Raw genomic sequence first — 25,866 nt, forward strand, 5'->3', positions numbered from 1 at the left:
AAACGACGAACTCCATCACACAAGATCTGAGCATAACACATACTTGCACCAGACATCTGAATGGGGTGGAGATACACTGGGAATGTGCTTCCTTTAGACTGGCAGGGCCATCTGAACAAACCCTTCCAAAGTTAAAGGCACCAGGAACAGTGTTTTCCCTGCCGCATTAGTTCTGCACGTTCACCCAGGAAATGTGGGCAGCCTTGACTCTCATTTGCTATTCTCTGCGGGTATTACTGGTGCTGACATTTTGCACCCAACTTTTTTTTTTTTTTAAGATTTTCTTTATTTATTTGACAGAGAGAGACACAGCGAGAGGGAACACAAGCAGGTTCCCTGCGGAGCAGGGAGCCAGATGCGGGGCTCGATCCCAGAACCCTGGGACCATGACCTGAGCCGAAGGCAGATGCTTAACCATCTGAGCCACCCAGGCACCCCTGCACCCAACTTTGTTGAGGGTAGGTGACAGGTGAACAGATTCAAAACTTGGAACAAGGTAGTTATTCTACAGCAAGCCAGAAGTGACAAAAATTCTTTCCCTTAAAACTATATTAGAGTAGGGGCGCCTGGGTGGCTCAGTCCTTAAGCGTCTGCCTTCGGCTCAGGTCATGATCTCAGGGTCCGGGGATCGAGCCCCGCATCGGGCTCCCTGCTCGGCGGGAAGCCTGCTTCTCCCTCTCCCACTCCCCCTGCGTGTGCTCCCTCTCTAGCTGTGTCTCTCTCTGTCAAATAAATAAATAAAATCTTAAAAAAAAAAAAAACTTATTAGAGTACTTACTCTTTTTTTTTTTAAAGATTTTATTTATTCATTTATTTGAGAGAGAGAGAGAGCACATGAGAGGGGGGAGGGTCAGAGGGAGAAGCAGACTCCCTGCCGAGCAGGGAGCCCGATGCTGGACTCGATCCCAGGACTCCAGGATCATGACCTGAGCCGAAGGCAGTCGCTTAACCAACTGAGCCACCCAGACGCCCTAGAGTACTTATTCTTTCTAGATCTTTAATAATAATGTGGGCCTGAAAGACATAGCATGGTAGAATATTCAGGACTGAAAATAATGAGGGAGGCTTATATCCCCATATAAATTCTGTAAATACTTAGAAAGTTAGTGTTTTGTTTTTTTTTATCAAAGTATTTCAAACGCTCCCTATAGGCTTATACTATTCAGCTTCATCCTATTTTTGTTTTTTTTTTTTTTTAAGATTTTATTTATTTGCGAGAGAGACAATGAGAGACAGAGCATGAGAGGGAGGAGGGTCAGAGGGAGAAGCAGACCCCCCACTGAGCAGGGAGCCCGATGTGGGACTCGATCCCGGGACTCCAGGATCATGACCTGAGCCGAAGGCAGTCGCTTAACCAACTGAGCCACCCAGGCGCCCGCTTCATCCTATTTTTGAAATTAACTTTCAGTGTTTGTAGTAATTAATGACAGCTCATTTAACAGACATTTTGAGAAAAAAAAATAAAAAGGTAAATCCTGATTTCTTCCTTTCTTTCTTTTTTTATTTTAAGGAGGCTGCAGTGTGGAGCCCAATGCAGAGCCTGAACTCACAACTCTGAGATCGAGACCTGACCTGAGATCAGTAGTTGGTTAAGCATCTGCCTTTGGCTCAGGTCATGATCCCAGAGTCCTGGGACGGATCCCCGCACTGGACCTCCTGCTCGTGGGTAGCCTGCTTCTCCCTCTCCCTCTGCTGCTCCCCCTGCTTGTGCTCTCTCACTCTCTGTCAAATAAATAAATAAAATCTTAAAAAATAACTAAAAATAAATGAAAGCAAATTTTCTCTAGGGCAAGGATTAGGAAACAGAGAGGTGATTAGAAATGAGAAATTTGGCCAAATGTGCTAAAAATACACACATACAAAATCTGGAAGTTCTTAAAATATTTACGTGTAAATTTCTCTATGGGTACTTAAGGGAAAAAAATAATAATTTCTCCCCTTAAGCCCTAGGTGATGTAAAATTATATCTATTTGTCTCAAAAAAAATTAAAGGAATATTTTTAAATTAATTTTGGTAAAAGCTACAGCAAAATTGTTCTTTTCTGTAGAAGATGAAAAGGCAAAAAAGAGGGAAAGTTAGATTTCATGCAGCATATGAAGTATGAAAGCTGTAAGTCTATCAGCTAAAATTGTTGCAAGAGTTACAATTCTCAAGATCAAATACATAAAGGAAAAGCCAGTCTATTAAAATACAGTAACCCATTTAACTACTGAAGGATCTTCCTACTCCCCATTCTCCAGGTTTAGTGGAGACATCTCAGAAATAAATGTATATATAACTGTAAAGGAGTTCATGTTGTTTGAAGAACTGCAACTTTGTATTTCCTGAAGTTTGTGTGGTCAAATTTGCAAGTGGAACATTTCATTACTACAGGTTTTGCACAAAATTTTACGAAACAAACCTACATTAAGTTAAAACAGAACTGAAATCGATGCCTTTTCTGGCCACTTCAGGAATGATTTTCGTATTTTCCTATCACAGAATCCTCCTTTTCATTTAGATGTTTGGCTCCTTCAATACACACCATGGGTGGAGGGGACATTCTAGCTCCAAAGCTAAAATGGAAGTAGAATGCAGAGTAATCAAACAATTAACCCAGTTACCACATACCACATTTTTCTAGCATAATTTTGAGGGATGCAAAAGGTGCCACACCTATCAGCAGAATGCTTATTTTTAAAATGTCCCGGATACCAGCTTGTAGTTTCCCTCCTCCTGCATTTTCAAACCATCCCAGTATTAACATCCCTTTTTCAGAAGCCTCACCCTAGTTGTTTTGAGAAAATGCATTACATTTGTCTGACACTCTATGTGATACACAAGCAAGACCCCTCTTTCTCCGGCTCTTCTCCCTCATCAAAGCATGAAAACAGCCAGAACTACAGCAACAGCTGGGGATCATTAAACCGACAGAAATAGCTTAGGAGACTCCATTGGTGTGTGAGTGGGGGGAGGAGAGGCTCAGTATCAGATTAAAAAAATCAAAAGGGCAACAGGAAAGGAGGGGGATAAGGTGAAGCCTAAGAAGTGTATCATACCCAAATTTCCTTTACACAGCCAAAGGGATGCACTGAAGCCAAAGAAGGGACAGGTGACTGCAGCTTATCTTGCCTAGCCCCCACTTATGCTCATATGGAAGGTTTAGTCAAACCTAAAAATGTGAGTCAATGAAGACAGGTGGGGGTGGGAAGATAGGGGAATCGTGGCATCTCAAAGGCTAACCCTGGGTCATCCCGTCTGGAGGAATCTCTCAGAGGATGTGAGTCACTTCTGGGGCTGCACTGACAGTAAAAATCAACTCCAAGACGGGCAGGGGTACGAAAATACAGGCTAGTCCCTAAGTGGACTCGGGGATCGACCCAGTCACAAGGCATCCCTTCGACTGGGAAGGACCAAATGCTAGATGAAATACAGGCTGTCGGGGCTGTTCGTGCCAGCACACAACCACGCCTCCAATGCTAGCTTTGTAATCCGCCAGGCCTCCGAAGGTCAGTACAGGAATGTGCCATCTGCCTGGCCCACAGCCCGAGTGTGTTCAGCACATATCTGAATGCCCTACAGGAGCTTTACTCAGATCACTCCATGGGAGTGGGCTTGCATATCCTGATCTCTATGCCTTAGTCTGGTTAGTTGTAGGATCCCGGTGTATCCTCTCCATCCTCACACTTGCTAGGCTGTCATTTAATATCAAGGCCTATCCCACCAAGGCCTCTTCTGCATAACTAATCTCACAGGACAGCAGTTTCAGACGGTTCCCCACCTGCAAGCCCGAACAGGAAATGATTCGATTGCAGATATTTTGACTGCAACTCTCTTTGGCAAGAGTGTTTGGTAACTGTGGGATTGCATGAACTTCAGCTGAACATTTTATTTGATGCATCTAATGATTTACTAGAGAAGGCTCTATGCTGATGCTTGTTCGCAACAAAAGCAACCACTACAGTACCCTCTTCTAGAATGGCTTCTTTTCTAACTCACAAATCCACAGGAAAATATGCTCATGCATATTTCCAAACTACATCAGTTTTGGCTAAATAACTGTATTTGGACATGGTTTTCTATGGTTTTCAAAAAACACAATAATTGGCTTATTCTGAATATTTTAAGTTAACATTACGAAGGGCAGGAGATCTATAAACATAAACCCACTAGAGAGGAGACTAAAAAAGAGTTTATATACATATTTAGTTTATACACACACAGATAAAATATCTCACATACAGTTCGTTTTAAGGCTGCGTAACACCAAAGGACAGGATATGTGTCAACCAAACTTGTGACTATAATCACTTCTCAGTGTGTACAGCCTAGGTGGGAGCAATTGTATTAATATATCTCTCATCAACCTTTAACAGAGTACATTCTTTACAGAAAATATAAAAAAAGATGTCATAAATATTTATAATCAATCACTTACTATGTACATGCCTTGGTACTAGGGACACAGCAGGAACTGAGAAGAAAAATAATAAATATAATAAAAATAACTAATAAAAATAATACATAATACTTTACAAAGCTACTTTCACACATATGATCTTATTTGACTCTATGAGTTAGGATGGCAGGCATTACACCCATGAGACAATGAAAGAAACTGGTTTGCCAAGCTTAGAGCAATTTAGCCAAACTCAGTTGGCAAGATCAAACCAAGAACTTCAAGTTCTTGACTATCATCAGCTCAGGGCTGGAACACTAGCTGCCTAGCACAAAAAGGCTTTCAGCCCTCAAGGAATCAATCTCTGACCCCTAATGCCTTGGCCAGTGTTTCTCAGATGTACCAAGTTTCTTCCCAGTAAGAATCTCACCAATCTCCTGGACCAGCGTCATATTCTGAATCTAATTCAAGAAAATTGTGGGGAGGGGCACCTGGGTGGCTCAGTCGTTAAGCGTCTGCTTTCAGCTCAGGTCATGATCCCGGGGTCCTGGGATCGATCCCCGCATCGGGCTCCCTGCTCGGCAGAGAGCCTGCTTCTCCCTCTCCCACTCCCCCTGCTTGTGTTCCCTCTCTCACTGTCTCTCTGTCAAATAAATTTTTAAAATCTTAAAAAAAAAATTGTGGGTAAAGCTTATTTATTAATATCACTGACAATTAAAAGATCTGAGGGGCGCCTGGGTGGCTCAGTTGGTTAAGTGTTTGCCTTGGCTCGGGTCATGATCTCAGGGTCCTGGGATCTAACCCTGCTTCCTGCTTGACAGAGCCGGCCTCTCCTCTGCCCCTCCCCCCTGCTCATGCTTGCGCTCTCTTTCTCTCTCAAATAAATATATAAAATATATATTTTATAAATATATAATTTATATATATATAAAAATTTTTTTAAAAAGATCTGAGTTTCTTCTGAAGGCTAGAATTATTAATATGAGATACTGAATAAAACTGAATTAGGACAGAGTGCTCAAAATATATCTGTCATTTACGATGAACACATTTTTGCTTATGGGCATGATACTGCCCTCTAGTGCCAGGAAGCACAGTACCCTCAGCAGACTAACTCAGCTAATGCATCATTAACCACCTACTGTATAGTATAAACACACTTCACTAATAAGCACTTTAAAGGTGGGGGGAAAAAGAGAAATGGTTAAGCCAATCACACACATACAACCATAAAAACTATATAAGCCCTCAAGGAATTTATAAATATAATAGAGAAGATAAGAAATGTAAAACAAATTACTGTAATCAAGGACAGAGTTCTAAGTGCTTTGAGTTTGCAGAGAATAACTCACTAGACTACAAAAAGGACCGGGCAAGCTTTGTAGGAGCAGCAGCATATAAACCATTTCTGGATGACTTCATACACTAGATAGGAACAAAAACCAAAAACTAGATAGGAGCCAGGACGTGAGGTAGGAAATACTCTAAGGTTAAGAACGTAACTAATATGTTCCAATTGAGATGGAGAACTAAGTTTGTGAAAAGGAGTAGAAGGAAGCTGGAAAGGCTGGTGAAGGTCAGACTGTGAAGGGTCTGAAACTATGCCATCCAATATGGTAGCCACTTGCCACATACACTCTTCAAGTTAAAATTAAAAATTCAGTTTCTTAGTCACTCCAGCCACATTTCAAGTCTCAAGAGCCACACATGGCTAGTAGCTACTGTCCTGGACAGTGCTGGGACAGTCCTGGGCAGTGCTGTACCAGAAAGTTGTATTAAACCACAAGAATCAATCTTTCAAGGCTTCTTCTAAAAAATGCAGTTCTGATCCTTGCCAAAGTCTATTAATAAAGAAAACCACGGGTCCTAATGCCATAAGGGTAAGTAAAAGTGTGGTTCCTATCCTTGTAGGCATTTCCAACTGTCAACTAAAACAACAGGAAAAGTATCACACATGGCCTCCTATGGTCCTAAACAATTCTCTTTAAAAATGTGTGCCAGCTTTTAGAATCCTTTTTTTTTTTTTTTTTTTTACTTAGGAAAAAGAAAAGACAGAGCTAAGAAAACTATGAAAGAAGGAAAAGATTATCATCAGGCATTTATCTATAATAATAAAACACAAGACTGCGAAGAGTCACTTCCACTGGGTAGTTTTGAGTATTTGAAGGAAGAATTATCTTTATCCCTCAAACACCTGCTTCAGCCCAAAAGGAGTAATACTGGACATCCTTTATACTTTCATTATCTAATGCACAATCTATTTCCTCTGTGCAGTTTATAAAATGACAATCATTTAAAAAAAAAAACAATGTGTACTGGTAGAAAACATAATATGAGTTCTCTCAAGATCCAACAGACATAAAGAATTCTAGATACAAATTTCCAAGTACAGTATAAAATCAGAAAAACATATAGTCAATTGCTTTGGCTAGTTGTCTAAAATTACCATTCTGATCCTACTTATGACAAGTCTGCATCTTTATTCCATACACTGCTACACTTGAAACAAAGATATTCTTAATGTTCACACTGGGAATTTGAAACACTATAATCCTCTGGTTACAGAAAATCGACAGTAGCAGCCCAAAGCTTTAGGTCCTAAGCCATACTGTCTCTCTGCCTTTCAGATAATCTTCCCTGAAATGTTACTGTGGTGTTTCTTTGACATTAGTCTATAACACTTCTAGATATTAAAAAAAAAAAAAATCAACTCTCAATCCGTTTTTTAAACTATTCTCTTTGCAAACTGGGCACTGATAATCACTCATCAACTCGTCAGTGGATTCATTCACTGCTGATGCCACAAGCTCAAATCATCCTGTCAGATGTTAGTAAAATCCCAAAGAAATCTTAAGAATTCAAAAGAAATGTCTACATTACATAATCAATAGTGGAGATTGTATATAAATTCTGCTAATGGACAACATTTAAAGTTTTCCAAGCTAGGAGAGAGAAAATGTTGACAATTCTTTTCCATTCATATCTGTTAGAATTTGAATGAAGTCCCTATCCCCCTTTTTTTTCCATAACTGAGAGTTCTTCTGAAAGAATTACCGAACTTTTTTGCAGAACTCAAATGTGTCCATTCTACTCCCAAAGAGTATTTTTCCAGCAGTTTCAAAATACAAAAGAGGGATGTTCACAAAGGAAAAATCCTTCATGGGTGTTAACCTAATAAACGGTTTCCTGCTATCTTTCATACATGTGGATGTAATTCTAATGTAACTCTACAATTACTAAAAAGATTGGTAAGGCCAGCCCAAACTGTTCACCCTAACCCAAACTAACATGCAGTATAAGTAAAAAGCCTTCCAAGTATTATTTTATTCCAAATTATGATATCTTAGTGCAATGAGATCTCAGAGATTATCTGTAACAGAGAGAAGAAACTAAAGTCATCATCACTAGCTCCCTATTTGTATAGAACCTATGGCCAGAGTATGTTTTATTGATAAAACACTGCATTTGACCCACATAAAGGGGAAGAATCCCACCTTATAAAGTTTTTTCTTCCTCCTTCCATAATCTAGGTTCAGTACATGAGCTGTGCAAGGGTGGAAGGAAGGGAGCAAGAAAAACATCCTAAACACTGTCCCTATCAGGTCATGAAGTACTCCCAGTGGTACCAAGCTCAGTTGTCTACTTACTGAGGGCTCAACAAGCTTTAATAAAAACCCTGAGAAAGTAAACCACCCAAAGTCAAAGCTTGGACGGCTACAGAGGAATAAGGAGGAGATAAAAAGACTGCAGTAAATTAAGCAGGAAACAAAAGCATGCAAATCCCAACAGGATAAATATGCCAACCTTCCCGAAAACTGTGATAAGGGGCCAGGCACACTGCTGAGTAGCTGTCCTTTCCAGGCTCCAGGACAATCCATGAGAGTGGCAGAATCCTGAAGGTGGGTTGATGAATCCTGGTCTTCTCCTCCAGCATGCTGGGGGAGATGTGAGGCTCCAAAGGCCAGTGTTGCAATAAACCTGTCTTCCTTACCTCACTCCTTAAAGAGGCCATTTATTATTTGCTGAAAATCTGATTAGCATTGCTCTTTAGGTTAAAGGGGGTCCTTCATTTCTGCAGTGCTAAGGGTTGTAAGAACAGCTAGATCCCAAGTTTACTTAGGGATCATTAAAAGCAGTGACAGCAGAAGGTCAGAATCAGTAAGTCTCCTGGAAAACATTTCTTCCTGTCAGCACTGGGCCTTGACACGGACACCTCCCTCCTCTGCCCAAATGCCAGAAAGCAGGACGGGGATGATTTCAATGTGTAGAGCTGGGAGAGAAGAGGGTTCCCTTAGAGAAAACGCTCGTAGCAACCAACCAACCTCATTCACCCAAAATAGTAAACAGTTGGTTTCTCTGCTCAGAACCAAAGGCTTCTGCCAGACAAGCAGTGTCACATGACCAGGTTCCCTCTTCTCTCCTCTGCCCCCCTCCCTTCCTGTGCAAAGTCTGCACCAAAGTGGAACAAGGACCTGTAACACTGGACTATTTTATTTCACTTGACATTTGTTTTTAAAATGTTTACAGATGAAAGATACCAAACTGGGAGGAAGGGCAGTACCAAGGGAAAAACTCAGGAAGAATTTACTTTGAAATGAGCCACATCACAGCACCAAGAAGGGGTACCACAAACATAATGGTTAATTGGCACATGTGCTCAATGAAGGAATGAGTGAATAGACACTTCTTAGCAATTTGCAGATATTTTGGTGACAAAATTCTAAAAAAAGATACAGCTCAGTACATACTTGACTTTTTCATTTAGAAAGAAAATAAAGGCTCTTAAGATGCTAGCTAGTGTCAGAGACAACATACTGCAACAGTAGCAGCCCACCAAAAATCTGAGATTCATACCCTTATTGACCTCAACTTACCTCACCATTTGATTCTACTCCTCAGATGTCATAGTCCCATCATTCAAATCACTGGGTAGAAAATCGGCGCAGCTATACCAACAGACTAAACTGAAAAACCTTCACGGCTAATTATGGAAACAGCCGCCATCATAACACTCACTGGCATTTTCACCTAAGGTGGTCAGTAAGGCTGGCAGCACAGCTAGAGCCAGATGTGCCACCACATTCTTCTCCCCACAAGGCTCCCCAGCACTTGAAAGCTGAGCAAGGCATAAAACGTAGAGGCATGGAAGCAAAAACCTCTAGTGGAACAATCTGTTCTAGGAGGAAGACAGGCAAAGTGTAAGAATCAACTGTGTGACCATCATCTGCCATGGCCCCTACCCAGAGGGCCAACCAGTGGGCTTTGAGGTAAGAGCTGCTCATAATCATCTATCCCCTTGCACTGTAAGATGTTCAATAAATATTTGTAATATGGAAAGAAAAAGAAAAATGAATAAGAAAAAAATATATCAGAAATCCTTAATTTAAGCAACATCTTTTACCCCGAAAGACCATGTGAAGATAATAATTTGGCCAAATGTCAGAATACAAATGCTACCAATAAAGAATTTGCCGGTGAGGATGAGGAGCAATTGAAACTCTCAGACATTACTGGGAGAATACAAAATGATGGTTTGGGAAAATAGTTTGGAAGTCTCTTATAAACTTAAACTTGGATTTACCATACAACTCAGTAATCCCATCCCTGAATACTTAAACAAAGGGAAATGAAAACATATGTCCATATAAGGAGCTGTACATGAATATTCATAGCAGCTTTATTTTAACTGCCAAAACCTAGAAACAACCGAAATGTCCTTCAACTTGTAAACGGAATAAAAAATGGTGGTACAGCCATAGGACAGAACACTACACAGGGATAAAACACATGAACTACAACTACAGACAACATCATGTACGAACCTCAAAAGCATTATGCTAAGCGAAAGAAGGCAAATGCAAAAGGCTACAATACTGAATTTATATGAAATTCAGGAAAAGACAAAACTATAAGGGCAGAAATAAAATCAGTGGTTACCAAGGCTGGGGAATGGGGGAGGAGACTGTCTACAAAGAGGCACAATGGAACTTCTTGATGGAAATATTCCATACATCTTGATTATGGTGGTGGTTTACTTTTTATCAAAACTCACTGAACTATACCTGTAAAAGGGATGACTATTACCGCCTATTAACCGATCTCAATTTTTAAAAGAAAGCAGATTACGAAATACCATGCATAGAGGCAGAATGGAATAATAGCAGTTAAGAATACAGGCTCTGGAGCTAGATAGCCAGGGTTTAAATCCTGGCTCTACCACTTACTAGCTGAGTGACCTGAGATCCTTAACATGCCTGTGCCTCCATTTCCTCATCTGTAAAGTGGGGATAATAGTATTTACCTCATAGCGTTACTGTAATAAATGAGTCAACATATGTAAAGCACTTAGAACAGTGTCTATCCTGCATTCAGTAAATGTAAGCTGTTGTCATCACCCAATTATGTAATGCATACATAAACATGTCACTGTGCACAGAAGTGATTGGAAGGGTAGTTACCATCTGGGTGTGGGAATAAGCTGATTGTATTTTCTCTTTTTCTCCCTTCTGTTTATCTGTATCTTCCAAAAATTCTACATTAAACAACTACTGCCTTGTAATAAATAAAAAAAATTTTTTTCCTCAAAAAAACATTTTTTCAAAATGAAAGAAAGAACACTGGGCTGGGACTCAGGAGTTCTGTTTTTCAGCTGTGCTGCTAATTACTTAGTTTATGACCTCAAGGTGTCACCTTTGTCTCTAAAAAAGAGGGGCTAGAGCAGATAGGATGTCCTCCATTCCTAAAATGGAATGGTTCTCTAAGATTTATGGTGGGACTGGGCAAGCTACACCCTTTATTTCGTTTCACTTTTCTTTCCATATTTACTGTCTGCCTACCATGTGCCAGGCTGTGATACAGAGAGATGAAACACCCCAGCCCCTGCCTTCATGGAACGTACAACAGGCTCTAAACAGAGTCAGACTCGTACCCAATCATACAATCTGTCAGCATGATAAGTGCTCTGATGGGAACTCAAAAAGAAGACCTAGCTGGGTTTGGAGGAGTTAGAGAAGACACCTGACCTGAGACCTGGATGGTTTAAAAGAAAAAAAAAAAAAAGTCAAACTAAAGATGGGGAAGGGACCTGCAACCAAAGGGAGAGAACATACAAAAGCAAAAGGTGTGAAAATAACAACTTCTTGGGGAACAGAGGATAGAGAGAAAAGAAACAGAGAAAGGGCATTTTTGACAGCAGTATGGAAACAAAGAGGGCCAACCCCAGCAGGGGGAGGTTGGTCAGGAAGAGGGAAACGGGTACTCAGACTGTTGATAATTTCCAGAAATCATATGGGACTGTAAATGGTTTATTCTTATTCAAATGTCTATATATGCAACAAAGAAACCTGGTAAATATTAGTCTAAGATGTACTTTACTATACTTCGAAATATAGCATATACTTAGAAAAATTTTAAAAACAAAAAAAGCCAGTTCGGGGCGCCTGGGTGGCTCAGTCGTTAAGCGCCTGCCTTCGGCTCAGGTCATGGTCCCAGGGTCCTGGGATCGAGCCCCGCATCGGGCTCCCTGCTCCGCGGGAAGCCTGCTTCTCCTCTCCCACTCCCCCTGCTTGTGTTCCCCTCTCGCTGTGTCTCTCTCTGTCAAATAAATAAAATCTTTAAAAAAAAAAAAAAGAAAGCCAGTTCACTTCCATATTCCATGGTTAACTGTACATCCTTGTTTATTCCGTAAATAGTTATTGTGTGGGATGCCTGGGTGGCTCAGTCGGTTAAGCGTCTGCCTTCGGCTCAGGTCATGATCCCAGAGTCCTGGGATCGAGTCCCACATCGGGCTCCTTGTTCAGCAAGGAGCCTGCTTCTCCCTCTGCCTGCCGCTCCCCCTGCTTGTGCTCTCTCTCTCTGACAAATAAATAAAATCTTTAAAAAAAAAAAAAGTTATTGTGTGTTATACATATGCTAGGTGCTGGGGAAAAAGGGAGACACAGACAGAAAGCAAGAGAACCAGATTCACTTTTTCTTCTGTCCAGGACCTACTGAGACCCTCTACCTCTCAGAAGCAGGACAGAGGCAATGTGACATAGTGGCTGAAAACTCTGACTTGGAACCGGAAAAATCTTTGTATAAATTCTTGCTCTTACCACCTACCACCAGTCTGGCTTTGGGTAAGTCACTTAACCTCACTGAGCTCTCATCTCACCTGAAAAATGGGGATAACACCACCAAATTAATATGGTTTAGAATGAATTTAATGAAACAAGCAATAATCAGTATGTCAGCCATCCAGAAAATGTTCCGGAAATGGTCCCTTTTACTAATTTTAATTTTCCATCCCAAGATCTCCCACTATATAGACACAAATATACTCACAGGGTAGAAAACAGGGGGAGTAAGGTATAAAGGTCTATTATAACATTACTGAATTTACATTTTAGTGAATTCACAACTGTTTTCTCATAAAGATGTCATGCTTGGAACTAACATTTCTGAAGGATTTCTCAAACTGTTAATATCTGCCTGTATTACATGACCTAGGAAATTAAATAAAAACCATCACCCAAAATAGGGAGCCAGTCACAATCTCTTCTGGGATTCCTCGTTCTGACTAACACTGAGTCATTTAAACAACTGAGACAAGGCAGAGGACTGAGAGCAGTCTGAACACGGACGTGGAACAGAGGCGCCAGGGCACACTGCAGACCGATGGTTTACTGCAAGCAGACTTTCTGAAACAGAAAAACCAACATGGAAGAAGAGTTTTCTAACTGGCTGCACCTTTTAGTAATCACGTCTTTCAGGAAAAAAGAGGCAGAGCAATTAATGTTTCTTCACTGCTGCCTCCCTATAATCACACATACTCAAAATTACTCTATCCATCTTTTAAAAATGTTTATTTCTTACAAATGACTTCAAGAACTAGAGTAGTCATTTTAAGATTTTAAAAGCAGAACATACCACACAAAGAGAAAATGTCTTTGTGACATTAGAGCTTAAGAGCCAAAATGATCCTATTTAAACTTCCCCCCATAAAGTTTCTTTCGCAATGAAACCAAGCAGTGATACTTCAGCCCAAACAGAAGAATTTAAGAAGCAGAGGAGAACCTGGACAGGATTTTCAAGTACAATTTTTCAAGTCTACAATTTTTTACATGGCAGTAAAGTCTATGCTTATAAGCAAAAGAACACCATACTTTTGTATCTCTTTCTCTTATTAGTGTAATCTCCTTTATAAAGATCAGTCTCTGTAGAGAATTCTCATGCTACCAGGGAACCCCAGGATCTTTCTGCCTACCTAATCCTACAGAGGACATCTGGCTACTCCCCTTCACTCTCCCTCCTGTCGTCAGTCCACAAGGGAAGCTGGCAGCTAGTGAAGCTTCTGAACCACACAAGCACCCCCGCTACACTGCACTCTGCTTAAAGGTCTCCAGTACTGTGTGCTGGCAAGAAGAGCCTAAAGAAAACACAAAGACAGGTTCTTCCTTTTAGGTGCAGGAAAGTTGAGCTAATGAGATCTGTTCACCAGGGCTTCCCCATAACTGCTTGTGATAGACCTAGAACATACTACCATTTGCTCTTTTTTCAGTGATCCAGGTGTCGCCAGGCAAACAAGCTCTCCACATTATGAACTAGCAACAAAATTAGAAGCGCACAGTTCAGGGGGGAAAAACTATCAGATAGTGTCAAGCTACGTTTCTGCTGGTTCTTTCTCATTACTTCATGGTCTTTGATTCCTCACATCTTTCAAAGTTGAAAGCTGCTAGAACTCCTCTAGCATAAGGCCGTCACCCCTCACTCATCTCCTCTGAAGCGAGAGTACTACATGCTCATCTTTCTGCCAATCCAAACATTCTCCCTAGAATCCAGGCTGCCCAGCAGTCACTTGCTCACCAGGTTACTCCTTTTGCTTCACAGACATCAATGCTCTATCTAGTTCACATAATACACAGAAGCTCCAATCTGAAAACAGTACAAACAGGAGAGCCACTTACCTACACAGTGTTTGCAGTCTGGGAATCTGAAAGAGGTTTTGGCCCTTTTACATAGTGGGTTTATTGAGCTCCCTAAAAGGTACTGTACTCAGAGAGTCAGTTCCTTTGGAATGCTTCATAATTTTAAAAAGAGTGGTGTCCTTCATCACACATCTTAACTTGAGACTCTGATACTATTCAACAACAACAACAAATTTTTTTAAAGTAGGCTCCATGCCCAGTGTGGAGCCCAATGCAGGGCTTGAACTCACAACCCTGAGATTAAGACTTGAGCTGACATCAAGAGTTGGATGTTCGGGGCACCTGGGTGGCTCAGTCAGTTAAGTGTCTGACTCTTGGTTTCAGCTCAAGTCATGATCTCAGGGTCCTGGGATCAAGTATTGTGTCTGGCTCCACGCTCAGTAGGGAGTCTGCTTGAGATTCTCTCTCTCCCTCTCCCTCTGCCCCTCCCCACCCCTCAATCACACTCTCTCTCTTAAATAAATTAAGTGTATCTTAAAAAAAAAAAAAAAAAAAAGTCAGATGCTCAACCAACTGAGCCACCCAGGTGCCTCCCCACCCCAGCAAATTTTTTTGATCAAGACTGTACTACAAAGAAGGTACCAACATTTCCCAGGATACTTTTTTTTTTTCTTTTTAAGATTTTATTTATTTATTTATTTTACAGAGAGCAACACAGTGAGAGAGGGAACACAAGCAGGGGGAGTGGGAGAGGGAGAAAAAGGCTTCCCGCCGAGCAGGGAGCCCGATGTGGGGCTGGATCCCAGGACCCTGGGATCATGACTTGAGCCGAAGGCAGACACTTAATGACTAAGCCACCCAGGTGTTCCCCAGGATACTTTTAAAAAATAAAGTATCTAAGGCCGCATAGATTCAGTGAAATTTAGATGAAAATAATTTCATAGCTTTACATGTAGATGGTGAAGAATTCAAAGTTGGACTGGGGATAATGAGCCTTCTTTGTTTTTGTTTGTTTGTTTGTTTTTTTAAAGATTTTATTTATTTATTTGACACAGAGAGAGAAAGCACAAGTAGGCAGAGAGGCAGGCAGACAGAGAGGGAGACAGAGAGAAGGCAGAAGAAGTGGAGGCTCTCCACTGAGCAGGGAGCCGGACATGGGCTCGATCCCAGGACCCAGGGATCATGACCTGAGCCGAAGGCAGCCGCTTAACCGACTGAGCCACCCAGGCGCCCCTAATGAGCCTTCTTTGTAAAAGTTCATTATTTTAAGAAAACAAATATATTGTTTTGTAACTGAAAACTGATTTTAAAAATTAAAAAAATGACCACCACTTGCTTTGTAATTTTAAAAAATTAACTTAGATTTCTCAAATTTCTTAGGTCTCAAATTCTCAGATAAGATAAATGCTGCATCTGCTCAGAATTCAGGCCATGCTTCTGAACATATCAATACATCAGCCTTACTGTTAGGAAACAGGAACTTTTCTGATTCATAAAACTAGGTGAATGGTGAAGAACAATTAAAATTATCTTTAACCCTTATATTTTTATGAAAAGCAACAGAACCAAAAATTATTTTCTGAACCCAGATCTTGTATTTAAACGTCATCCCCACAAATTTAAGCAATCAAAATGACAAGGGGAAGCATAGCAAAGCAGTCATTTAAATAAGGAAAAGCCTAGAAAAGAGTTTAGTCAAACAGAATCTTCAATTCAGAAGTGCAAGATGTGTGATAAGGGACATTCCACTCTTTTTAAAATTATGAAACATTCCAACTTGGAATTGACTCCGAGTATACTATCTTTTAAGAAACACAGATCTGCCACCTGTTCATGTCCATCATCTTAAAACCCTGGCTCAAAACTTACCTTTTCCAAGAAACTTTCCCTAATTAACCTCAAAAAACTTTGGTCACTGCACCTGCTATTCTCCCAGCATAAAATTTTCTCTTATTTTGTAGCTGACTACATCTATCTCCAACTGAATGCTAAGCTCTTTGAAGAAAAGGATTAGTATCTTTTCTTATTTTATTTTGCCACAAAATAGGGCTCTCCCTACCATAGGGCTCTACCCAATGGATACTCAATAAACATTATAAAATATCCACAGCTTCCAGTCCACTATCTTTCAACCAATGCTCACCAATTATCAAACATTTAGTAATATTATTTCATTGTCAGATTCTAGGGAAAGGGAAGTGGAAGAAGATCATATTCAAATTAGTCCCTGGGTACTGATAATGCCTAGACTGTGGTGGTCTATATTTATGTTAAAATAAAGCTTAAAAATTATTCATGAGTCTTATCCAAGCTCATCCATATTGTATCTAATCAAGAGACTGCATGGTATTAATAGGCAGGTGCTTTGAAGTCGAAGGTGTGACCCTTACCTCCAACACTTATCACTAGGTTCCAGTTTCTCTCAAAGTAAAATTTTACTTAACTTGAAGGATTGCTGTTAAATGAGATAACTATTTAAAGTACCTACTAAGGGGGGGGGTAGTCAATATGGGGTAGTTATCATACTGTTAGAATTATGACTAATTATAAGGCTAAGAAAAATTATTCATAATATGAACTGTACTACACTAAAGTGCACTATGGCATCAATTCTCTGGTTAAATATGGTTCATAAAATATAATCCCTTCTTGAATGTGATCTGTTTACCACTGTGATAAACTTCCCCAGAAAGTGATCTCTGCTACACGGTAATTTGCCAACGATCTGGGGAAGAAGGTTTTGCACAGATGCAAAGACATATTTCCCGGCAAAACTCAGTTTTATTCAACATTTTCATATTAATAGATGCCTTAACTGAATGCCAGCTTTTCACTGTTAACAAACTATTGCATTTGTCCCCTGATCCCTTACAATCCACATCTCTCCAGCATTTCAAGATGTGGCTACAGTGTCCAAAGAGGCTGGGCTTTCATATGGCTTATTCAGCAAACTTGTTAAGAATCCTAATTAAGTCCTGATTGGAGAGACATTAAAGTTAACAATGAGCTATCACTTTCCACCCATTAGATCAGTCAAAAATTTAAAAGAGTTTATAACACCTACATCTAGCAGAGAGGTGGGGAAAATGGTACTCTCAAACATGGCTGGTGGAAATGTGAAGTGTCACAATCTTTTAAAAAGCAATTTGGCTATGGCAGCTAATGAACTTGAAAATACATATTCTCCCTAATTCATCAGTTCCATGCCTAAGAATATGCACCACAGAACTACATACATAAAACATATGTAAAAGAGAGGTTTATTGCAGCGTTTTTCATCATGGCAAAAAAGGAAAGAAGTAAAATGAATATAATATCCATAACTAATTTAATAGTCATTAAAAAGAACTAATTTGAGCTATGTCAGATGATGTAGGATTTCCATTAAGTACTGTTTTTTATTTCATTTTATTTTATTTATTTGAGAGAGAGAGAGAGCACGCGTGTGAGAGAGAGAGCACAAGCAATGGAGAGGGAGAAGAAGGCTGCCCATCGAGCAGGGAGCCCGTTGCGGGGCTCAATCCCAGGACCCTGGGATCATGACCTGAGCCGAAGGCAGTCGCTTAACCGACTGAGCCACCCAGGTGCCTCCCCCCATTAAGTATTGTTGAGTGAGAATAACAAAAGGAAAAAAAAAAAAAAAGCATGTAATTTCATTTAAAAACAAGTCATAGCAAAAAAGAAAAAAATACTGTGTGTATTTGTATGTGCATATGGATCTGTAATAGGATTATGTGTGTGCAGAGAAAAATACGGAAGGACATACACTAAGTTGTTTACATGGTTTGGGGGTAAAGACTCACCAGTGTGGGGGGAATACTGAAGAACAGAGGGAATGCTAAGCAAAAAAGTCTGCACTTAAAAAATAAGGATGCGAAATTTCAGATTTATGCATCTATGTACGATTATGTTTACATGTAGATTGAGGTATAAAGACTTAACTAAATTTTAAAAATAATAATAATCCCCTAAATGGGGAGTGATGAATCATGACTTTAAAGAATTTATCCAATTATCTCATTCTGATTGCTGCATCTGTCAGCTGATATTTTTTATACCATGTCTCTAAAATTAATGACCCCCCCATCTATCACCACCTTCACAGTTTCCACAGCAGTAAGCACCATCGGCAAACAGCTAACACACTGCACTAGCTACCAAGCAAGCACAAGTGATACACAACAAAAATTTACTTTATAAAATATAACCATGAAACACTGTTGAGTACACTATTATTTCAATTCTTTAGTGGCCAAATAGAATAAATACTGATCATGCTTATTCTGGTCAGTGAGTTCTGCCTAGAACAGATGTTGGCCTCCATCAGCCCCTTGTTGAAACCTACCGTGCACCCAAAGAGAAGCATACTCTAATCTTAGGAACAAAAATGTGTCCCCAAACCCCAGTTAGTATAGAAAAAACTATTACTAATGTTCTCCACCTTAAATAAACTTCCAATTGAGATACATCAAAAGGCATTCCATCCATAGAAAGTGGCAGTGTGCAGAAATAAATCTTATTGGGAATAGACAAAACCATTTTTTCACACTCCACCAGCAACTGTGCTTTAAGTTTCTCTTATTTACTTAATCAAGTGGGAGATGAAACTGTCCTCAGCTGCTGCTAGGAGAAACACTCTTCCCTAGAAGCCACTATGCTAAAGTTAACAATAGTACATGTGCCTGTTACTGTTCTGTGTGCTTTACACATATCAACTCCTTCAACCCTCACAAAAACCCAGTGGTTCTTAACCCAGGGCAATTTTTCCCCCAAGGGGGCACATAGCAATTATCTGGAGACATTTCTGCTTGTTAGAACTGGAGAGTGGCTACCGACAGCCAGAAGCCAGGTAATTCTGCTAAATACCCTACAACACACGGGACAGCCCCAGACAACACAACCCCAAATGTCAACAGTGCTCAGGCTGAGAAACCCTGCAGTGAGCCCATGAGGTAGGTACTACTGTTGTTCCCATATTTCAGATAAAGAAACTGAGGTCCCGAGAAGATAAGTAACTTGCCTAAGGCCACAGATCTAACAGATGGCAAAGCCAAAATCTGAACCTAATAGTGTAGCTCCAGAGTTTATCCTCTTATCCTTTCACAAGAAAGAAAGATGCTAGTTAGGAAGTTTACCCACAACTTTCTCTCCCCTTCCTAGATTTCAGGCTTGTTTGGAAGAATGAATTATTTATCTGTACATTCATTCCAAATTCCATCTACCTGACCACCTATCCATTCAATGAGTATTCACTGAGCATCCACTCTGTGCCAGATACTGCTCAAAGCAATTCTAGGTGAATAAGACCTCTGTCCTTGTGATACGTATGTTCCTCACTCATATACATTCCCCCCCACCGTCCTTATTAGACTCTCACCATCCATGTCTCTTCCCTTTCTTTTTAATATTTTATTTCATTTATTTATTTTTTATTAACATATACTGTATTATTAGTTTCAGAGGTAGAATTTAGTGATTCATCAGTTGCATACAACACCCAGTGCTCATTACTTCAAGTGCCCTCCTTAATGCCCATCACCCAGTTACCCCATCCCCCCACCCACCTCCCTTCCAGCAACGCTCAGTTTGTTTCCTTAAGAGTCGCTAATGGTTTGTCTCCCTAAGATTTTATTTTTTTAAGTAATCTCTACACCCAACATGGGGCTCAAACCTACTACCCTGAGATCAAGAGTCGCACGCCCCACTGACTCAGCCAGCCAGGCGCCCCTCCTGTTTTATTTTTCCTAATAACACACATCATTCCTAATAATATGTTATACATTTGCTTGTTGTTACTGACCTCCCTTACGAACAGAACTCCACGAGAGCTCTACGTGCAGAATTGAGAAGTCCACCTGGCACACAGTAAGCATTCAATAACCAGGTGTCGAATGACTGGATGAACAAATGTCTTTTCAAACTAACCATTTCCTCATGACTGCCATCTCTTACCTGGACTTCCGCAACTGCCTCTTATTTGGTCTCCCTGCCACCTTTCTTAGCCCCCTTCAATTTATCTTCTACACTAAAACCAGAATCATCTTTCTAAAATGCAAATCTAATGCCACGCCTCTACTCCAAACCCTTTAATGACCTCCCGCCACTCTTAGGGTAAAGTCAGAACTCCTAACATGGCTTTTAAGGCCCCCTTGAATCTCAAAGTTACGTTCTTACCACTCATCTTCTCAAATTTAATTGCTGTAGTCATGGAAGTAGCAGTAACAGCGAACATGCACTGAGCACCTGCTGTGCGCCAGGCACTAATCTAAGGGCATTATATGTCCTAAATCATTTACTCCCAAATTGAGGTCGGAGTTATGTCTATTTTCAGATGGGGAAACTGAAGCACAGAGAAGTAACTGTCCAAGGGCAATTAGTAATTGGTAAGGCCAGGATGTAAACTCAGGCAGTCAGGCTCCGGAGCCCTCACTCACATCCATGATCCCTATGCTCTCTATACCAACTCTAACAAAAGTCCCTCAGCTCCTCGAATGCACTATTTCACTTCACACCTCCAGGCCTTCACATCTCTCTGCTGGAACATCCTTCAGATCATAGCTTAAAACATCCCGTCCTTTGCAAGGCCTTTCTGTGATGTTCCCTAGCATTGTTTGGATCCCCCTGCCCTGTTCTCCCATGGCATTCTGAATTTCTCACTATAACCCCCATTCTATTTTATTATAGTTACTTGTCTGTTTTCACCAGTAAGTTTCAGGCTGCACAAGAACCCAGACCATGTCTATCTTGTTCAGCCCTGTATCCCCAGCATCTGGCCCACACCCTGGGACACATGAGGGGCTGAGAGAATAATTCCACATGGCACCAGCACCAAGAAGCCTTTCCTAACCACCTTTCAAAAGTCACTCACTGTCTCTCTAAGAACTCTGCTCATATGACACATGTTTTATGCTTCACATTTTGTTATGTATCTATTAAAAAAGGATGTATATACATATCGTTTTTCTGTATGCTTGTGAAAAGCAGGTTATCTTATACATTGATGAGACCTTTGAAGTGACTTTCACAAACTTAGCACTTAAAATATTGTGTACAAGGGATGACTCTATTATTTCTTACAACTGCCTGTGAATCAACAATTATCTCAATAAAAACGCCAATTTAAAAAGTAATTATGGAAAAAAACAGATTGATAAATAATTACTCAAGAGCTTAAAATGACTCCCCACTATCTGGTGAAGGACAAACTCTCTGATTTAACATTCAGGGTCCTCAATAATCCAGCTCCTTGTTACCTATTCAACCCAATCTTCTCTTGCAACTACCCTACATGTCCTATTCTAACCAAGTGAAAACTTTACTCTTCCTCACATACCATGCCTAGTCTAGTTTCCAGATCCTGTCTTAGGATATGCTTCCTATCTGAATACCATCTGATTCACCCTTCCCTCCTCTGACTCCTCTCGTCTATCCAAACTGCACTTTTCCCCTAAGGTCCAGCTCTAATCTCACCTCCATTGTGAAGTTTTCTTGACCTCATTTATCTCTTTTTTCTTAGGATCTTATAATCCTCTGTAATCCCGGTACCTCCAATAAGCATATAAATTTCCCGAGTTTCAGAATCATTCTTTCCACTTCTTGGGAATCCCCCAGAGTACCTATCAGAGTGTTAAGTATATGATCAATAATTAATAAATACTTACTGATTAAAGTTTCACACTAATCATGCATATTATCAGCCCTCAATCATCTGTGCTAACAGTAAAGCCACTGCACAGAAAGACAACCTGCTGGAAGAGTCCAACTATCTTTCAGGGTGGGAGGAATGCCTATATTTGAATCAAGTACTGTGTAGTTGTTTCTAATTTTCCAGGAAGTCACAGAGCTGCCGCAAATGGTCTAACTGCACAGTTCTTCTCTTGTCAGGGCCCAGAGCCTGCTCAGCTTATCATTCCATACTGGCAAACAACTGTGTAACTTTTCCTCATCTGTGACACAAAGATAAAAATAAGCAGAGGTAGTCATATTCTAAACATTTGCTGGTTCACACCTTCTCCTAATAGGGAGATCATTGTTTGGGCACAAAAGATCAACTATTCTAACTCTTACTGGGCAAATATCTTATTTGTATTAACAAAATGCTTTTGTAAATAGAATAAAGTGACAATACCAATAAGAATTAGAAAGAGAGATTTGCCAAAGAAAACCCCTGTGATGATCTACTATTAGGGTAATTCAGAACTGATAAAAAGCCAACTTCTTCCCACAGTCCATAGAGATTTGCCTCTGCCTACAGCTATTTTCCCTAAGTGAGAGTTTCTAAACTCCTAAAATTCTTTCTGGTTTGCTTCTCTTTCTCATCCAACTGGTCAAATTTTCTTATAACAACATATCCACAACTGAAAAGCTAAGTTTCTCAGCCTGAATTTTTGTTTATACCTGGTAGAAGCTACAGTTTTCTCTCAGAGGGATTTTAAAATGCCTGAGCTTATCTCCAGAAAACTCTTCAAATACTTTCAATAAACTAATGGCAACAGCTTTGCTACTAAAAAAAATTTCCCAACATCTTCCTCTTTTGGCCAGCCCTGCTGAAATCCCCCTCCCCATAAGGGGGAATCTGAGTAAAAACACTGCCAGCTTCAAGTCCCTTAGGCAAATTTCCAGCCTCAGTCGAGGCCATGAGGTTAAACATTTCTCAATGACGCAGGCTCCCTCAGAGGGAGGAACAAGAAAAGAAAAATCAGAACTTATTCTTCCCAGTGCAGTAAATCAAGAGGCGGTGCCAAGTCCTGAAAAAGTTAAGTCTAAGTTAAACTACATACTGTCTGCTCTGCTGAGGCCCCCCAGGAGCACAGAACTGAGATGAGAGCTGTGGGACGGGAGAACAGGCAACCACAGAGCCAGCAGTCCAGCCAGATCGACAGATAAACCTCTAGGTTCTCTAGAGAATCTCTAGAATATTAATAATTGTGTATGTTTCCGGTCATGGTATAATTTATGATAACTAGAGCAGCTAAAGCAAAGTGACTGAATTGGTGGTGTGGGGTAAGGAAATGGAGTCCTATATGACATAAGTCATTATTCAGGATTCAAATGTGTATTAGATAGAAGGCGGAGAAACTAAAGAAAAGAACACTTGGGAAAGGACTATAGGGCTGATCATAGAGAAGGCAAGCTCATCTGAGGGGCTGGTAGGGCTCTTGGACCTCTGGCCACCTGCAGAGATAAAAGAATGAAAAAAATCAGAACTCTTCCCCCGGAACTGATTTATAGATCATAGAACTTTAGAGTTAAAAAGGATCTAATCCTTGGGCACCTGGGTGGCTCAGTTAATTAAGCAACCAAGTCTTGATTTCAGTTCAGGTCTTGATCTCGGGGTTGTGAGTTCAAGCCCCTTGGGCTCCTCACTGGGCGTGGAGCCTACTTCAAAAAAAAAAAAAAAAAGGTCTAATCCTTACAAGAAAATGCCAATGATGAAAATACTGTTAACATTTGTACAGTGCTTTACTTCTTAAAGTGCTTTCATTCATTTAGTTCTTAAATAAAAACTATTTTGTACCTGCTCTGTGCCAGGAACTGGGGATACAGAATTAAGACATCACCCCTGCATTCAAGGAACTTATTTCTAATGATGAGACCCACTAGGAATAATGATGTAATAATCACTCTGATGATCCGTACTAAGTACAGGGAGAACATAGGAGAAGGAGCACCTAAGTCCATCTGGGAATGAAAGACCACATGCATCTCAGAAGAAGCAGCCTTTGCTGCGACTTGAAAGAGGAACAGTTAGCAGGCTGGCGAGCAGAAAGAGGAATGGTCAAGGCAGAGGGAATATTACATGCAAAGGAAGAGAAAATTAAAAGAGCACAGAAGGTTCTGGAAACTAAAAGCAGTTCAGCATTGCTGGAGACTCTGAAGTTGGAAGTGATAGGAAATGACTGAATAATTAGTCAGAGGCCAAAGAGACAAATGTAATAGTTTAAAATTTTACCCCATAAAAAATGGAAGAAGGGGCGCCTGGGTGGCTCAGTCAGCTAAGAGTCTGACTCTTGATGTCAGCTCAGGTCTTGATCTCAGAGCATGAGTTCAAGCCCTGCGTTGGGCTCCATACTGGGCATGGAGCCTACTTTAAAAAAAAAAAAAGAAAGAAAGAAAGAAAGGAAAGAAAGAAAGAAAGATGGAAGAAGTCTGAGAAGATTAAAAGGATTCAAAGTGAATATCAGAAAAAGCATGTTGGCAGCTGTATGCAGGAAAGATTAGAGAAGAGTCACACTATAGGCCAGGAGACCAATCAGAAGGCTACTGAAACCACAGTGAGAAATGACAGTCTGATCAAGGAGAGTAAGACAAAATATGAGAAGTCAAAGCAGAACTAGCATCTACAGAACTCAGAGACCAAACAGATGTGAGGAATACAGGAAAAGAAGAATTGAGAATGACTCCTAATTTTCTGCTTAGGTAACTGGTACCAAGTTAGGAAATGCAGGGGCAGTCTTGGGGAATGGTGACATCATCTTTAAATATGTAAAAAGTCTGAAGTGCATGTGAGTCACCCAGATGTCCAGGTAGGAAGAATGAGTGGATTAAATGAACCCAGAGCCCAGGAAGTAAGTTGGGGTTAGAGATATAGATGCAGACATCCTGAATAAGTGGTAGCTGAAACCTCACATTGGGATGAGATTGCTGGGGAGAATGTGCAGATTGAGGAGAAAAAAGGGTCAAGGACTAATCCTGGGAAACACATTTAAGGGACAGCAAGCAGAAGAGAAGACTGCAAAGAGACTGAATAGCATACAGAAAGGCAGAAAGCAAGCTGAAGAGAGAACAGTATCTATAGTTTAGCTGCCCAGGATCTAAATACCTTTCCTATTTGGGGGAAATTCCAAGATAGGGGGAAGGCAGGCCGGCCCCTCTTCCTAGTACAGAAGCTGAAAAGGAACAGACAGTCCCTCTCAGCAGCTTGGCCTCTAGCTCACAAATATAACCCAAGTCTGGCCAAACAGACCCTCCTATCTAGAACTTTGAAAATTGGGGGAATGACACAAAGGTTGAAAATACAACCAGAAATTATTCATGGTGTCTACTGGTGGCAGTGCCAATAGCACCAAGTGTTTGTGGGAGATCAGGACAGCAGCAAGAGCAGAGAAGTCCGGTGAGCAGAGCCAGTGAGAGTCCTCAGCAGACCGGTCCCATGACGTGTTCTTCTCTATGTGCCGCCTCGCTCAATTTCTGCTCATTTTCTGACCTTTGTTATTCAGCTCTCTTAAGGCTGTGTGCTATACAGTACTCTTCCCAAAAATGTATTTTATGCTTAGGTTAGCCAAGATTACACAAAGAACCCTGAATATAGAATGATGAGAAAGCATCAAATTGGGTCAAGTGGTAAAGAAAGGTCGGATAAGAGGAGGCCTAAAATGAGCCTACTGCATAGGGTGACTAGCAGATCAGTTGGTGATCTTGGTGTAATTGTTCACATGTTATTTCATTCCATCCTTATGACACCTTCTGAGGAAAATAAAGCAGGTACTACATCTTTATTTTAATGATTTAAAAAATGAGGCTAAAAGACACTAAGAGGATTGCTTAAGGTCATATAGTTCTTTTTACTATCCAAGGTTGCC

At 40.5% G+C, this 25,866-nt stretch overlaps 1 protein-coding gene across 7 annotated transcripts in view; it reads right to left on the reverse strand.

Moving 5' to 3' along the window:
* The window catches only part of MRTFA (myocardin related transcription factor A), a 199,808-nt gene that overhangs the window by 51,946 nt on the left and 121,996 nt on the right, over positions 1 to 25,866 (reverse strand). For 2 of the 7 annotated variants that reach the window (XM_078076664.1, XM_078076665.1), the window contains one exon: positions 4,419 to 4,454. The exons of the other annotated variants lie outside the window; for them this stretch is intronic. In XM_078076664.1, the coding sequence (XP_077932790.1) occupies position 4,419 (1 nt within the window). In that variant the 5' untranslated portion in view covers positions 4,420 to 4,454. The remainder of the gene's footprint in view (positions 1 to 4,418; positions 4,455 to 25,866) is intronic. 7 annotated transcript variants of the gene reach the window in all.

This window comes from Halichoerus grypus, chromosome 6 (assembly GCF_964656455.1).
Source record: "Halichoerus grypus chromosome 6, mHalGry1.hap1.1, whole genome shotgun sequence".
NCBI lineage: Eukaryota > Metazoa > Chordata > Mammalia > Carnivora > Phocidae > Halichoerus > Halichoerus grypus.